At 23.8% G+C, this 17,818-nt stretch overlaps 7 protein-coding genes across 7 annotated transcripts; 3 read left to right on the forward strand and 4 right to left on the reverse strand.

Moving 5' to 3' along the window:
• Nucleotides 1-597: 597 nt before the first annotated feature.
• On the forward strand, nt 598-1,404 carry PVVCY_1103720 (ADP-ribosylation factor, putative; the record flags this gene model as incomplete). The annotated part of the gene is made up of 3 exons (XM_037634556.1): nt 598-724; nt 862-917; nt 1,051-1,404. 3 exons carry the CDS (start codon nt 598-600, stop codon nt 1,402-1,404), a joined length of 537 nt encoding a protein of 178 aa, XP_037490644.1.
• A 1,151-nt stretch (nt 1,405-2,555) lies between these two features.
• On the forward strand, nt 2,556-7,787 carry PVVCY_1103730 (conserved Plasmodium protein, unknown function; the record flags this gene model as incomplete). The annotated part of the gene is made up of 1 exon (XM_008626005.1): nt 2,556-7,787. The coding sequence occupies one exon, from the start codon at nt 2,556-2,558 to the stop codon at nt 7,785-7,787; it is 5,232 nt and encodes a 1,743-aa protein (XP_008624227.1).
• A 1,019-nt stretch (nt 7,788-8,806) lies between these two features.
• PVVCY_1103740 (conserved Plasmodium protein, unknown function) lies at nt 8,807-9,340 on the reverse strand (the record flags this gene model as incomplete). The annotated part of the gene is made up of 1 exon (XM_008626004.1): nt 8,807-9,340. One exon carries the CDS (start codon nt 9,338-9,340, stop codon nt 8,807-8,809), a length of 534 nt encoding a protein of 177 aa, XP_008624226.1.
• A 1,040-nt stretch (nt 9,341-10,380) lies between these two features.
• Nucleotides 10,381-11,608, reverse strand: PVVCY_1103750 (RNA-binding protein, putative; the record flags this gene model as incomplete). The annotated part of the gene is made up of 4 exons (XM_008626003.2): nt 10,381-10,421; nt 10,594-10,855; nt 11,057-11,218; nt 11,531-11,608. The coding sequence occupies 4 exons, from the start codon at nt 11,606-11,608 to the stop codon at nt 10,381-10,383; spliced, it is 543 nt and encodes a 180-aa protein (XP_008624225.2).
• Nucleotides 11,609-12,365: 757 nt separating this feature from the next.
• On the reverse strand, nt 12,366-13,760 carry PVVCY_1103760 (ER membrane protein complex subunit 3, putative; the record flags this gene model as incomplete). The annotated part of the gene is made up of 7 exons (XM_008626002.1): nt 12,366-12,422; nt 12,550-12,623; nt 12,713-12,775; nt 12,876-12,940; nt 13,041-13,140; nt 13,249-13,511; nt 13,612-13,760. 7 exons carry the CDS (start codon nt 13,758-13,760, stop codon nt 12,366-12,368), a joined length of 771 nt encoding a protein of 256 aa, XP_008624224.1.
• An 867-nt stretch (nt 13,761-14,627) lies between these two features.
• Nucleotides 14,628-15,761, reverse strand: PVVCY_1103770 (conserved Plasmodium protein, unknown function; the record flags this gene model as incomplete). The annotated part of the gene is made up of 1 exon (XM_037634557.1): nt 14,628-15,761. The coding sequence occupies one exon, from the start codon at nt 15,759-15,761 to the stop codon at nt 14,628-14,630; it is 1,134 nt and encodes a 377-aa protein (XP_037490645.1).
• A 689-nt stretch (nt 15,762-16,450) lies between these two features.
• On the forward strand, nt 16,451-17,413 carry PVVCY_1103780 (conserved Plasmodium protein, unknown function; the record flags this gene model as incomplete). The annotated part of the gene is made up of 1 exon (XM_008626000.1): nt 16,451-17,413. The coding sequence occupies one exon, from the start codon at nt 16,451-16,453 to the stop codon at nt 17,411-17,413; it is 963 nt and encodes a 320-aa protein (XP_008624222.1).
• Between the last annotated feature and the right edge of the window lie 405 nt (nt 17,414-17,818).

Genomic DNA, 17,818 nt, shown 5'->3' on the forward strand with positions numbered 1-17,818 from the left:
AAATTTGATATTTAGTTGAAAACGTGGGTTGTAAAAAAAATAATAGCAATATTAATACATGCGTTAATGTGTTCATATGTTTTGCCACCCTATTTTTTATTTATATATATTATTTTCCCCTTTGTTCCGTATATACATATATTGTATATGTTTCATTTGTGAACTTCTAGTATTTTTTTATTTCACACAGAACATGAATGGTGCAATTGTAAAGTTTTATGCAAAAATTATGTAACTATTTTTTTTGTGGACATTTTTATATGAAGAAATTATATATTGATATTTTATTTTTTTGTGTATACAAATTAAAATTTGTTTATTTTGTATTATTCCTTTTTTTTAGCATTATTTTTTTGGTTCAATTAAAAAATATATAACTTTTTAAAAAAAAAATACGCATAAAAATGTGAAAATCATACACAATAGACACATACTATTTTAGATTTATCGCATATATATTTTTAATCAACCTATTGAAATTGCGTTAAAATAAATGTACATTTTTTAATACCCCTAAAAAACAAAATTTTCAAAAAAAATTATGTTAATGATGCATTTTTCAAAGTAATAATATATGTGCATTTTTTTGTATATAAAATGGGGAACACTGCAACTAACACTGTTATAAAAAATACGAACCCTGATACTAAAAAATATAATATTTTAATTTTAGGCCTTAATGGGTCAGGGAAAACTACATTATTATATCATAACATTATACCAGGTTAGTAACATAATTTAGAAAACATGTCTAAAGCATTTGAAAAAATTATATATATCTTAGTTGAACATGCATAAGCTTTAGCTCAAAATATATATTAAACAATATAAACATGTGTGTGCATTTTTCTTTTATAAAAGAATGGTCAAATATAACTTCATCTATGGAACCAACAATATCATATCACTATGAAGAGGTTAAATTAATGAATGCAAGAATCGGCTTTTGGGACATTTCAGGAAACGTTATAGTTAGTTTCTATTGATGTTTATTTTATCTTTTATTTTTAAGATGTTTTGTTTCAACGTTTTTTACTTCACTTTTTGTAGATGAGAAATATATGGCAACTAATTTATCGGAACATAATGGCAAATGCAGTTTTATACGTTATTAATATAATGGACATATCAGATGAAGCAGTGACAGAAAACAATTCACTCATAAGTCTATTATTAAATGATGAATGTTTGCAAACATCGTGCATAGTTTTAGTATTTAACACTTTTAACGAAGTGGATAAAATAGATGAAACTACTAAAAACGAATTACTAATTAGATATAAAATTAAAGATTTGATTGATAATTATGGAAATAGAATTCATCATATTTTTTTAGATTGCAAAAGTTGCAAATTGGACAAAAACTGGATGAATTTAATGCATCAAATTTCTTATTATTTTTAAAAAAAAGTAAAACCAGTATTGCTAACTAAATTGCAAATTCGTTTTAGATATAGATTGCAATATTTTTTTAACTACTTTATGAAATAATAACCGAATTAAGCATAGCATGTCCATTTGTCATTTAATGGCAAGCCATGTAATTATATGTGTGTGCGGAAAATTGGGAGCATGAAAAGTACTATAAGGTATGATAGACCTTTAAATGAGATGAAGAATTATTACTGCATACTTAAAAATATCCGTGAAAATGCGGACAAAAAATTATATGAATAAATTTTTTTATGCAAACTGAAGGTTATATATAATTCATTAAATTAAAGAAGCTTGTCTGTAATTTTTAGGGCTTTAAATTAAAGGGAATATTAAGGGAAAAATAAAAATGAATGCATGTTTTTTGTTTATATTTTTAATTTTTATATGATATTTTGAATATTTATATGACAAGTCTTTTATAAAAATTAAAATTTTCCAAAAAAAATGTATATACATGCTTATATTATGTGCATGAATATGTTAAAAGTATAACGCATGAGTATGACTTTTGTAATTTTTTTTCGTATGTATCATTAGCCATGCGCTATAAATAAAACGGAAAATTATTTTGAAAGCTTTCTTTTTATGAAATAATTTTAAACATTTATAATGCATATACTCACTTAGTATTAATGCGATAATATAAATAGCTTTGCATTTTTTATAATAATTTGAAAACTCGTATCTAATTATTTTTGTGTTAATTTTTATTTCTTCCTTTTTTCCGTTAAAAAGTAACAAAAAAAGGTGTGTGAAAAAATTATAAAATTATAAATTTTTTCATATATATCCCTAAACTGAATAAGTATAACCATTTCATAATTAATAAAGTTACTGAAAAATTATATATTATATATGAAAATAGAAAAAGTATTCAATATAATAAAATACTACTATATCGATAGAAAAAAATAAATATATTTAAAATTTTCAATCATATTATAAATTTATGTTTTATTGAGATAACGGGGCAGATAGTTTTCCAATAAATAAAAGATATAAAAAACTATAGAAAAAGAACAATGAAGAAACAAAAAATATATGGAAAATAAAAAAGAAGATAAAATTTGAATATGACAAGGCGTAAAGAAAAATGAAAAACATATAAATTCAAAAAAATGAGCATAATTAAAAATGTTAATAATAATGACAATAAAAATGCGCAATGTAATGATAACAAAGATATAACTAGCGAAGTCAATGATTCACAATTTATCGATAATCAAATAAAATGCAAAGCCCCAAAAGAAAATCAAACTAAAGAACAAATGGGGAAAACAATAACAAGAAAAGAAATAAAAGCAAATAATAATACCAATAGCCCATTATCAATTGATAATAGTAGCTATGAACAAAATAGTGATAAAATTCAAAATGAAGAAGAGGAATTGATTCAGGTCGATACTAGTTTATTAAATGCGATTAAACAAGAAAGTGAAAATATATATGATAAAAGTTTCTTACTAAATAATAACGAAAATAATGAAAATCGAAAAATTGAAAAAAATAGTATATATGATAGGAATTATTTAAATCATAAACATGAAAATATTTATATAATATCGCGTAAAAATGAAAAGCGTTTGAAAAAAAATAAAACAAATATTCATATTGAATCACACCCAAATGATATCACAGATTCAATAAGCATAAACAATGGTGAAATTAATAATTGTGCGATTAATCGCACTTCGACACATAGCAATGTAACTCACAAAAGCCGATCTAATAACAAAAATAAAGACGAATATTATTATTTTGGAGAATATGAGCAAAAGCGAGCCAGCTTAAAGAAAGACTATTCTGATTACAGTGACAGTGATGATTCTTATGTAAGTGATTTTAGCAATACTGAATTAGAAGAAAAAGGAAATTGTTTTTGTTTTATGAGAAAAAGGAGAAAAAAAATTAATAATAATGACATGATAGATAATTTGAATGGCATAGTAAAAAGTGATACCGATGGAAAAATGAAAAAATACACACGCAATGAAGTAAAAAATATGGATTGGCTTATATATACAATTCGATATATGGATTATAGACGACTAAGAAGGCGATTTAATGGAATAAGAAAACCAATATCAAAAAAGATAGTTTTTATGATAACACTATTTTGTTTAATACTAATTTCGTGGGAATATTTTAAAATATCTCTTGAAAATAATAAATTAAGTATAAGTTTTGAAATTCAAACATCATTTTTATTTTTTGTCGAAGCAGCATTGGCTATTATTGGTGTAATAATGTTTGCAAAGTTTCAAACACGTTTAAGTTTACATTGGCCTATATATGCATCTTATATATTTATAATATGTGCATCTATATTATTAATATTTTATAAAAATAATAATGAAGAAATTGAAAATTCCAAAGGTGAACACATTTTAATGATATACGGTATAGTGCAATTATCTTTAATAATAATAGTAAAAATAATAATATATATTGGTCCAATTTTAGCACTTTATGGATTTTTTTGTCCTTGTACCGAGCATTGCAGGATATTAAAAAAAAAAGTATCAACTAATAAATTAAATATAACTATAAGTCGATATAATGATTTTGCAGGAATGTGTGGAAACGATTTCTGTTGCTTATGTTTATGTGCATATCGATCTTTTTATCGTCTTATAAACTGTTTTTACGAAAAGTTTTCAAATTTACGTTTAAAAATGCGACCAAATCATATAAATGAAGCACCATTTAGCCATCAATTAAGATATAAAGGAAGAACAGATATTTATGGAAAACCCCATGGATATGGAGAATGGATAGAAGATCATTCATTTGGTGAAAAATTAAGAGGGTTTTGGTTTCATGGGTATCCAGTTGGTCCATTTACTTCACAAGAAGTTGGCACTGGATCATTATTTGTAAATACAAGAGTTGGATTTGCGGCATGTATAGGTAAAGATTGGTCTGATGTTAGATATGGTGTATCATGCACAGAATGTTCTATTAGTGGGCATTTTTTTAATGATTTTCCTTTAACGCATTTTTTTAATCCAAAAATTGCTAAAAATGAAAATGGAAGATTGCCAAATAATAGATATGATATTATAATCAAAGATATATTAAAAGATACATATGAAGACACATTAACATATGATTTAAAATGGTGTTTTAATATGCTAAAAGTAAATAGTAGTACACCAACTGAAAATTTTTTAAGTAATTGTATGGTTTCATTAGATCATGTTACCATGAGTTTAAAAGTCCATAACTATTACAGAACTACTCCTATAAAAAGAAAAGATGGTATATTAGATGAAGTAGTAATTAGATTAGTGAATACTCCTAAAAAAGAAAAAAAAAGATGGGGAAAAAAGAAAAAAATTGACGGAAAAAACAAATTTAATGATAATATTATCACAGGTGATATAAATTTAAAAAATAAAAACGTATATAATAATATAAAAGCAATAAATAATACCCAATTTAATGCTACCAATAATAATGATGATCATCAAAGTAATTTATTTCAAAATAATTTGCTTTCTCATTCACATTATACCAATAGCATTTCTGATGGATTATTAAATACTGAAACAAATAATATATATCCGCACAAAATGACCAAAAAAATCGAACATACTGAAATTCACAAATCTGCTTATATCAGTGAGGGCAGTAAAGATGATGATGACATCGATTTGAATAGTGAAAACAAAAATAATACCTCCCAACAAAATAGAGAAAATAACAATGATTATTATATCGATTTTCACCAAATTCCGAAGAAAAACAAGTCTAATGACAGCATGCTCATTAACGAGAATGTATATGCTAATAATTTAAAACATGGATTTATCAAAGAATCTATTATAGGAGCTAAGGGGGACATCGACTCTGAAATGGAAAGCGAGGCATACGAAGAGAGCATTAGGGAGCATAATTTAGTTGGTAACCAAATTATGGATAATAAAAATATTAGCATCAATATTATTAATGATAATAAAATTAAAAGTGCAGAGCATATTGGCATCGATACAAACACAAAATTTGGAATAAACAAAAGCATGAATGGCCCTGGTATATTTCAATCATTTGACGAGTCTAGATTAACTACGAATGTAAATAATAAGAATGAAGAAGCAATGGATTTCTATAATAATGAAGAAAATGATAGCAAATCGAAATATAATAAAAGTATATTAATATTAAAAGATAGAAAACATAACCAAAATACATCATTAAAAAAAGCACATTTTAAAAAGAAAAAAAGTACCCAAATTGGAGGCTTTATAAAAAGTTATCGAACAAATGGATTATTAAATGCATCATCAAATAGTAAAAACGACGTAACTTCGAAACAACCACCAAAAAATGAAAATACAAAAATATTTAATTCATTGGTTAAAAAAATGAAAAATTTAAATGACTCAATAGCCAGTTTTAACGGTGCAAATTTAACAGGATTTAATTCGCAAAGGAATAAAACAATTGCCCAAGTATTTGCTGAAGAAGACGAATGGGAAAATTATAGACATCACCATAAAGAGGAAATTGTAGTTGATGGATGGCAACCTTTATCATTAAAACGAAATTTAAATATTGTTCCTGATGAAATTGTTATATATATACACGGTTATAATGTTAGATTACATCATGGTTGTTCCCAATTAGCTCATTTAGTGTCATTTTCAAAACTACCGTCTTATATTCAACCGTTTGTTTTTCATTGGGAAGGTTCAATGTGGGGAATTTTTTCAGCTCTTTCATATCCTGTAGCAAAGAAAAGATCAGAAATGGCTATATTAGGTGATTCATTTAAAAAATTTATTCAAGATCTTATTAATTGGGGTATTAAAAATGTTCATATAATAAGTCATTCTTGTGGGTCGAGACTTTTTTTTAACGGTTTCGCTAGTTGTGTCAATGATGGCTTATTTTACAATGTTTTAAAAAAAAAAAAATCAAAATTTGCAAAACATAAAAATACCGAAAAAAGCAAATTCATTAATACTGCAAGGTTTTCAGATACTAACTATGATAAAAAAAGAACATATAAATCTAAATTAAACACAAATAGTTATTTTAGTATTGGTAATATTAATAATGTTGAAGAACAAGAAAATGTCAGTAGCAATGAAAGTAATGCAGACCAAACTAAAGAAGGTTTTCAAAGTGATAAAGCTGAAGAAAATGAAGGAAAAAAGAGTTATGTCAATAAAAGTGCTCAAAAAAAAGGAAAGAATAAAATAAAAAAAAAAAGTAGTAGCAAAATAAAAAAGAACCAGATTATTGTCAAGACTATTATACTATTAAATCCAGATTATTCATTAGATAAATTTTTAGAAAAAGACTTTTTTTTGTTGAGGAGTCATTGCAATCATATTGTTATGTATGGAGATACAAGAGATCAGGCATTACGGTATTCTGAAACATGGAACAGAGAAAAATGTCTTGGAAAAAGTATATTTAAATTAAAATTGCCATTATACAAAATATACAATTATGAAGATTGTTTAAATGGAACAGTCGAATTTAATAATGTTTTCACAGGATATAATAATGAAAAATATAAAATATATGATCACGCTATATTCGCAAATTCATCATATGTTGAATCTAAAATTCTGAGTAACCAACCCCCTAATATCCATGAAGAGAATGAGCTACAAAAATTTCATAAAAATTTTTCGGTACAAAAAAGTAGCAATGAATCATTAAGCATAGCCCCCCAAAAAAATAATAATAATTATGATGATCTAGTTGAAAATAGTAGTAATATGCGTACTAGCACTAATGAAAATAATGTATCCACTACTGGAAATTTTTATAACAATAAAAGTAATACAAGATACTCTATGTATAACTACCGTAATAATGCATCATTTATATCAGAGGATATTTCTCAAAAATATACTAATGAAAATTTTATGAAAGCAATAGAATTTAGCGATGCAAGTTTAAATACTTTTAAATCGAGAAAAATATTTAAATTATTTGATTATTTTAAAAAATTCAAAACATCATTACTACGCCAAACTACACAAAATACAGAATTCTATAATTTACATTCAAGAAGTCAGCATTTTCCGATTAAAATTAATAATAAATATCATTATCAATCATCAACAAATAAAAAAGATACTTATTATTTCTCTTTTGACAAATATGCTTGGTTAGATATGGATGTCATAGATACAACGTTTGTTGAGACAAATGTTGATTTCTTAAAACATTCATTTTATCAAGTAAAAAGAGAAATTATAGATGACATAAGGGAAATTTTAATATCTAATGTTCGAGCTCATGAACGTGTTAGCCGATTGGATAGACGTCGAGGGAATGTATATGTATTGAGAATTGCCCCTGCCGGTGTTGGAAGTTTACATAGATAAATTAAAAGAGGGAAATATATATATGTATTAACCTATATTAATATCTGGCTATACATAAACACGCATATATTCATTATGTATATGCATGCTTATGCTTATATTTTTTAAGTTACATTATTGATATATCATATGTGATGTTTTTTCGATTTTTATTTTTATGTTTTTATTGGGTACATTTTTTTTTAAAGGTACTTTAATAATTTGCAACTTTGTTAATTTCATTTGTAATGCATGAAAAATTATTTATATTTCCATATTTGAATTGTTTATTAAATACATAAAAAATGTTTACATTATTAGCCCGCTTTATCCATAATATATAAAATAATGCAATATATACTATGTGATAATATTTTCGTTATATTGACATATGATATTCCAATTTTTTTACTATAAATTTGATTTTTTAAAATATAAATTATTTACGAGTTTTTTGTTTTTATATGATTTCATTTTTTATTTTTAATTATTTATATCTTATTGCCAAACTTTTTGTCTAAATATTATGGCTTGACGAAAAAAAACAAGACAACTATTTATCATATTGCGCACACATATATTTTATTTTGATATATATAATTAGAGGACATGGTATGACCGTGTGAATAAATAATGTGAGTCAATAACATTTATTTTTCTCTGTAAAAATTGTTATTTATCCCTTTAAAATAAAAATCGATGTATTATTCTTTTTATAATAGTAAAACGCTTTGTGCTAATTGTAAGTGTCACTCATAATAGCACATTCGCATATTAAAATGATATTCATAAGTTTTAACTCTTATATATCGAATGTTTATAATTCTATTAATTGTAAAAAAAACATAAAATGATGTAAAAATAAAAGGAATAAATACATGTGATGATTGTCTAAGGATACGAGGGTGAAGGTCGTTTAATTTTCGCAATGAATTACCTTCTCCACATTAATTAAGAAATGCTTAATGGGTAGAATGTAAAAAATGCACGAATGAATAAAATAAAAAAAATTATTGATAATAATAATGATATCAATAAAACTAATGAAGGTGTACATGCAAATCTGCAGGTGTTGAAACTTTGTTGTATTGTCTGAAAACATGGGGGTATTGAATAGCTGGAATACTTTCTATTAAATAATTTTCTTTTAACTTAAACCATAAATCTTTAATTTCATTAATAGTAAATGGGTGGTCAATTCCTCTATAAAAATATCTAGCTTCATATGTCATCAAAGAAATTTTAACACCTGGTCTTTTGCCTTCATTATAAAAAGCTGATAATATTCGAAACTTTGGGGAATTTAACCAGTATCTATCTACTCTTTCTAAGGGTGGGGGGTCAAATATTCTAGAATACCATAAAAAAAAAGCAAAGGCAAACATCGATGTCCATGCATTACCAAAAAATAAGAATAAGCCATTTGTATATTGTCCTTCAAAAAATCGTCGCCATAATGGCATACGACTGTAATTAGGGGACTCTAAAAACCATCTTGGCGTAAATATTTCTTTAAACTCAACATTTCTCTTTAATATTTTACTGCTATTTAGCAAAACTCTTGAAACATTCATTTTTGTAATTTGTTTTTTTTAGCATCATGAGGTTATATCATAATATTTTGCTCATGATAATAATACTTATCTGGGTATCATACATACCATACACACACATATAAATATAATATAATTCAATTAGCGTTTATTCAAAAAAAATCGCAATATATAAGCATACCTAATCGTATATATGCATATTAAAATGTTTAATGTTATATACTTATTTTTTACTATTTAAAATTTGTTACAATTAATTGAATCTGCTTTATTACTATAATTAAATAAATTGATAAAAATGCAATTTATTTGCTGCATTTTATTTATATTCACCGTTCATTATAGTTGACAAAAAAATATATTAACATATATTCTTTTCAAAGCATTTTGCATATACACATACAATATTTTATGTTGCTTGAATAATTTATGTTAAGGTTTGTTTTTTGAGTTTGTAAAATTAAAGGGAAAATGTATTTCACTAATAAATAACATGCTTTTAGCATATTTAAAATTAAACAAGATATATATTAATATTGTACTTATATAGTGAAAAAACTTACAAATATTGTATAATTGTACACTTTACACGCATTGTGTTTTTTTTTTTTATTTTTGTAAAGTCGGCATAGTTATAATTATATCTATATAAATATACAATAATACTTTGGTTTAAAAAAAATTAATACTAATGGGTTATTTTAAATAAAGGATAAGTTATTTGTATTAACTTTTGTTTTTTGTAAGGAATAAATGTGTGTTAGGAATAACAAAACATTATTAAAAGATGGGAACAAATTATATTAAAATCACAAAAAAATAAATGATAATGAAATAATATATATAAGCAAACGCGCATACAGACATAATGTATATTGATAAAACAAAAGTAACATAGCATAAATATTTATAGGGTAGAAATAATTTCAGAAAAAAAAATTGAAACGACAATTATATAAATATAAGGCATATATTTTTAACCTAAATATATTCATGTTCGAAATTATAAAAGCATTATAACCAATTATATCAACTAGAGTAATGATAATCGTTTATTTTAATCACCCTTGTGTATTTTTACTTATCAATCTATCATGAACCTCTGCAAAAAAAATGTGAAAAGCCATAAAATGATATGTTATAATTAGCAATTTTATGTTTCACGGTATAAGTAATAGGACATACAAATATATGCACACACATAATAAAAAATAAACGGATATCTCTATATCCTCAATAAAATTAGTCATTTATTATTTTATGCGTGTTTTAACCTGTATTGTCACGTTTGACAAATTTTTTAAACTTCCTAAATTTTTTAGTGGGAGCATATGGATTCTTTATAAACTCATCAAAATCTTTGTTTTTCTTTGAGTCGATTTCTCTATCTTTCCATCGACTTCTTTTAATAGTTACTGGTCTATTACCAATAAATGTATTATTCATATTTTTTAATGCGTCTAGCATATCTTGGGGGTCTGATAAAGATACAAATCCGTAACCCTTTGTTTTATTATTTCTCTTTTCTCGTATTACCTGAGCAATTAAAATAAATGAAGGTTCATGTATTATATGCATATATATAGTAATATTATTTCTTTTTGTGTTATGTTACAAGCATCATCGTGTAATTTTGTGCTTTAAAATTTTTAAGGCCCATATGCATTCACAAGTGATATAAACCATTCTTAGTAAATAAATATGTATGCACAAAATTCTGATTAATTTAAGACTTACTTTTGCCATATTAAATGATTTATATTTTCTAAAGGCATTTGCTAAAATCTCAGTTGTCACTTCATTTCCTAAATTGCCACAAAAAATTCGAAAATCATTTTCTGGCCATTCATCGAGTGATGGATCTTTCCATACAATTCCTGCTGCTTTCCTTAAATGCGGCTAAATTGGAGCAAAACAAAAAGAAATGAAATTGTGTATTGCATAAAGAAAGACAACTACATATATATATATATGCATATATAATAGATTAACATACTTAATATATACATAATTTCAGTATCTTATATTATAATTATCATAATAAGTTATGCATTCCTTTCATTCATGTATTTTTCACATTCAAATCAACTGTTTAGTTAACTTTTTTTTTAAAACGTATTTACATAATTGCTACTTAAAATATACCATAGAAAATGTATGCAGGTATTGGCATGAAAAATATACTATGTATTTATAAGTATTATATATTACCTTTTGAGGGGAAGATTTATTTTCTTTATTTAAAGATGAATTATCATTTTGCATTACAGATTTTTCGTCCGTATTCATTTTAAAAAAATTATATATTTCCTCTGTTATTTATATTTTTAAAATGTATTTAATAAAAACATGGAATAAAAACATAAAATTTTGTTAGATAATGAATATTTATATCATTTTGTCATTGTTTAAAATTAATAAGCATGAAAATAATTTAATTATATTTCTTTTTATGCTAAAAAAAGAATACATATAGGCAACAAGCAATAAATAAAAAACAGGCAAGTTATTTGAATTAACATTTATGTAATTTTTTTTTTTCGATTTTTCTTATTGGAAATATATGCAATAGCATTAATATTATTTATTGTTTATTCCATAATTCATTATTATCTTTTTTAAGTTCTTTTTAACAATTTAATATAATTTCCAATATTATTTACTGAAATTTAATATCACATGATTGTAAATAAAGACGCCATACATCCTTATTCATGGATTTCCCCATGAAAAAAAAAAACGTGCTGATATGTATACTAATACATATAAGCTATGTGTATTTACTGTACAATATAATCAAATTTATTGTATATTTTTTTTTTAAAAACGGTTTATATTTTTTTTAAAAAATTTTCAAAAAAATCAAATAAATAAAAGAAGAAAAAAATATTAGGTTACAACACATATAATTTATATAATGTATGTAAACTTTGGTGATATCTAGGATAAAAGAAAATAATAATAAGATAAATATAATGTAACATAAACAAAAAAAATAATTTAATATATTTAAGAACCATTTATAATCAAATAATTATTAACAAATTCACTCCCAGTTTTCTATAAGGTGAAATTCAATATTTTCTAATAAAAATTTGTATCTCTAAAAATAAAAAAAGGAAAGAACCATTTGTGTTTCTATATGCTTAAAATATGTTAAATGAAAATAACAAAGTTATATATGCATCACAAAAAGAAAAAAGTATTATTGAAAAATATATTATAAGTACCATTGTGTCCAATTCTTCCTTTTTTTTCTCATAAAGACTTGTTATGCCTTCTGGATTAGCAGGATTAACAGGCTCTGTATTAAAAAAAATATATACACAAACATAAGTATATGCTAATAACTTTGTGAGCATTTAGTTGTTTTTAAGGATGTTTATTCATTACGTTTTAATGGGTTTTGACTAGACATCAAATTGTCAATTGGAGTATTTTTGCTTCTATCATTATCTGTAGTATTTAGTAATTAATGTTATTGTAATTATGGAAATTTGAAATAATAAGGATTTTTTAATATATTTTTCATTTTTCTGCTATTTTATATAATTACCTTGAAGGAAAAAATAATCAACAATGCTTATCAAGCCACTTGAGCAGAACATAACAAGAAAATACCTATGAACAAAATGAGTAAATAAAAAAAAAAATATATGAGTATAAATAATAGTAAATATGCATGGGCATTGTGAAATAATTTTTGGTATGAAAAAATAACCATGACAAGGATGATACAAATTTCATGTCTAATAATTCAATGTCCATCCCCATTTGTAAAGTTGATTTAAATTTGTATGTTAGGGGAAAGGGTATCTTGGCTAAAATAAAAAAATGAAATTTAGAATAAAAGATGAGTAAGGATATATATATTATACAATGGTATGGCTTGTACTAGCCTTATTTGATGAACATATAATTGAGCCTACCTACTAAATATCCCGAAAAAAACATATTTATTAAAAAACCTAATCCCAACTGTAAAATTAAAAAGGGAATTTGGTTTTTCATCATTCCAAATAAATCTGATGTATCTTGTTTTAAAAACGAGTCAAATGGATTGATTTGTTCAGGGACTTCGTTGAAGAAACCAATTTGAGGCTTATTATAAAAATATCGTCTATTTAAAAATGCTAATGGGCTGATAAATCCTGAATTAGTTTTCAATTGCGCGAATCGAGCCAAGAAATTACTTTAAATTTAAAAGGGGGAAAAAATGAAATGGTAAATACGACTTAATAAATATGATAACATAATGAAATAAAAAAAATAATGATGAAACATTTCCTTACTTTTGTCTCATTTTCTCAATATCCATTTTCAAGGGAGGTTGTGGCATTTGCCCCAAATTACTTTTTATTATACAAACTAAAATCACAATTATAAATATAGGAAGTAAGGCGTGCATCCTTATCCTTTCGTCCAACACCAGCGCATCCATTTTTTTAACAAACTAACTTTTTAATTTTTTATTTAGAATGTGTAGGTGATTATATATGGGCATATTATAAATATATAGCGCTTAATATATACACGCTGATTAGTTATAACACTTCAATATGCTAATAATATGATCATCTCTATGGTTATATTAATTATACTCTCAAAAATTGTTATTATTACTATTTTCTAAATATATGTTAATTATAAACGGCATAGATCTAATTGCTGTTATATAAAAGCATACATAAAATGTATACAAAAGGTGTTGATGCAAATGGAAATAATGCTATTTTTTATATAGTTAAATAATTATAGATATCATAAAATATGTTTAAATGGCAATAGTAGAAATAAATCAATATGATATTGAACAATTCTTATAAAATTATCAAAAAATGAAAAACAATATATAACGTTAAAAAAATATATATTTAATGAATTTAAAAGGAATATAATACAATAGGTATATAATGAATCTTCATTATCTTTATTCTTTTTTTTATTAATATAACTATATTCATAAGTTATAAAAATATTTTTTATTTTTATTTGAAGGGAAAAAAATACTTTTTATAGTTAATTTAATATAAGATTAATTTTATTATTTTATTAGAAAAATTCATACAAAATATGAATGTAAGGAATGGTATGCACATATTATATGCACAAATGATTATAAATATGTAGTCATAAAATTCCTAAGAAAAAACAAATTTGTACATTTTTTTAAAACATAATCCAAAAATTTTTTACAATAACCTTTTTTATAATTAACAAGCAGTAAAAAATCCCTTTATTTTTTTCTCCTCATAACAGTATAATTCTCCGCGCATTTTTTATGATTATTTACACTTTCCTTTTTAGCTTAAAAGTTTATTTTATATTTCAGAAATATTTTGTAGAAAATATATGAAAAAATGAGCGAACATATTATGATGATTAAAATATGATAAAATACTGGAGATAATTGTAAAATATAAGAAACTAATTCAACCTTAAAATACAATTTAGAAATATTTTCCAACAAACTATAGATACTTTGTTTGTATGTTATACCATTCAAACAATGGCACACTTCAATTAAATAAAAGTCTGAAATACAACTACTATTTGTACTATGATTTTTATAGGGGGAAAAAGCGGTACCCATTGTAGATTTGAAAGGGTATATAATCTCATTTTTGTAAATTATAAAATTGTAATTATCTGAATTTTGTATATTGTTAAAATTTCCATTATTACTACTATTCCAATCATCGCTATTATTGGCATCATCATATGTGTGGGCATTATACACTAAGTAAAATGTGTGATCTAATATTTTGTTCATGAGCATAAGATAATAATAATATATTGTATTATTAATAGAACTATAGATTTTGTCATATACAGATGATTTAATTTGCAACTTTTCTTTTTTTTGGCCTATAATAAATATGTAACTTTCTTCTTCTAATGGATCGCTGTTTAGATGATGCGATTTTACAAAATATCGCTTTTTTATATTTCCCAAGTTATAATTATTATGTCCATTATTTTGTGTGTGATAATTGACTAAATCGGCTATACATAACTTATAAAAGTTGCAATATGTCTTTAAAGTTGATAAGTCAAAATAATTAAATTTTTTATAAATTTCTAATTTTTTTCTTATGGAATATGATTTTTCCGTTTTAATTTGTTCTCTTTCTAATTTTCCATTTACGGGTATTTTAGGTATGCTATTGCTCCATATACTAAACAACTGATTACTAAATTTTAACCATTTTCTTTTGATACAATCAAATGTTGTCTTTTTATTTTCCCTATCAAATGGACAAATAAATGGAGTTGTATTATTTTGTTTTTTTATGGTATACTCATGCAAATATCCTTTGTTAGATATCCGGTTGAATAAATCTTCCAAAGTTCTTCCTTTATTATTTATTAATATGCTACTTATATTTGTAATAAAAAAAAGGCAAACAAATATAATAACTTTTATATTAAAAATAGGCATATTCTTATTGGTATTTTGTAGCAATATATCGATGTAACAAAAGGGTTTCCTATAAAATCTGACGCTTGTCAATACAAAAAGTTACGGTGTAAAAATAATAGTATATAAAGAAAGAGTGACTTAATTATGAATACAAACTATTTTTCTCAACCCCATTTCTGCATTTTTCTTAACAATTAAGAATACTTGACGCCGAAAAACTTCTTTAATTTGATCATTAAAATATATTTAAAAACATTTTATTATATTTCATCCTTGTAAGCTGTTTTTCTACTACCCTTTCGAAATTTTTATTCCTAACATACACCATAAAACACACAAAGCATGGTTAATGATATAAATAACACATAATCCAATTAAATTTAATTTTAATTTTTATGCTTTTTGTATATAAAGAATATACATTTGTCCACAAGTTTCTTCTATTAAGGTCGTAATTAGTTTTATTTTTTAAGAATATTTTATACGATATATAAAAACAAATATGGATATATATGGAAGGTATACATGCACAATTTTTTAAAAATATATTTCGCAATTTTTTCTATTTTTAAGCAAAAAAATGTTTGTGAACAAATCAATTATGTAAATTAATTCATAGGTTTTTTTTGTAAACATAAAATATGATAAAATAGGATATACAAAGTGATAGAAAATAACAAGATCAAAGCTATATTAAATGTGTTAAAATGAGTAATAATAATGAAGCTAATGAAAATGTAAAAGATAGTATATGCGAATCAAGCAATGACAACATAATAAATGATGAAAATATTATATCAATATTTTTAAAAAATGTTTTAGAATCTTCATTTGAAGAACATATAGAAAATGAAAATTTCTTAAAGGAAAAAAATCAAGAACTAAATGACTATATAGAACAAAATATCGATGAAAATATTTCACTTGATGATATAAATAATAACCATAAATATGACGACGATTTAGCATTTATCATTAATAATAATAATACCAATAAAAATGAGTTACTTTTACATAATGAAAATAAAATTCAAGATGCTAAAGGAATCGAAGAAGAACAGAAGTTCGGATATAATAGTATTGAAAATACATTAGAAACAATACACAAAAAAAAAAACAAAAAAAGAAGATATGTTGATATAAATAAAGTTAAATTTGATTTTGACGAAGAAGATTTTGATTGTAATTCAGATAATGAACTAGTAAAATATGGCAATAAGCATTTTGATAAATATGAAATTGAAGGGGAAAATCATGTTATGTGTGCAAATGCATACGAACAAAATGATATAGGAAACAATTATATTAATATAAACAATGAAGTTATTAGAAACCTAATTGAACCGCCTCCAATACAATTTAATAAAACATTTCAAAAATATAATAAAGAAATAAGTGAAATGTTTATAAAATATAAAGACAATCATGATAAATTGAATATATATTTAGCTGCGCAGCTTATGTGCATAAAGGAAAATAATTTTGAAAATGAACATAACTTTATTAATACCAATTTTGATAATTTTATTTTAGCCAAATTCAATGGAACAGATTCAGTAGATCAAAATAGTAAAGATTTACAAGAGCTTTTGATGTACCTTATGTCATGGTATTTTTCTGGATTTTATTCTGGGAGAATGTGTACTTTAAGAGAGTTACAAAAACAGTAATTGTCATTCTTTTAAAACTTTCCATATAAGTATATATATGTTTGCATAGTTTTAACAAAATGAAGCGGCGTGTGCCGTAATTTTTTATCATATGTGTATGCACATATATGTACATATTTTTTAATTTGTCCTTATTTTATGCTTGTTTTATTCATCTTTCGATATACTTATTGATTGAATTAAAATATGAAGTCAATATTTATACTAGTGTAAAAGTATTATTTATTATTATTTTTTTTTGTTAATATAACCTTTATTTAAAAAGTGTAATTAATATAATTAACGAAATTACACTCTTAAAAATTATATTTTTTCAAATTAAAATTAAATTTCTTTTTATTTAATTATGAAAATATAAATTTCATTATTTAAATATTTGTGGAAACAACATCATCAAGGATATAT

Source organism: Plasmodium vinckei (genome assembly GCF_900681995.1).
Source record: "Plasmodium vinckei vinckei genome assembly, chromosome: PVVCY_11".
Lineage (NCBI taxonomy): Eukaryota > Apicomplexa > Aconoidasida > Haemosporida > Plasmodiidae > Plasmodium > Plasmodium vinckei.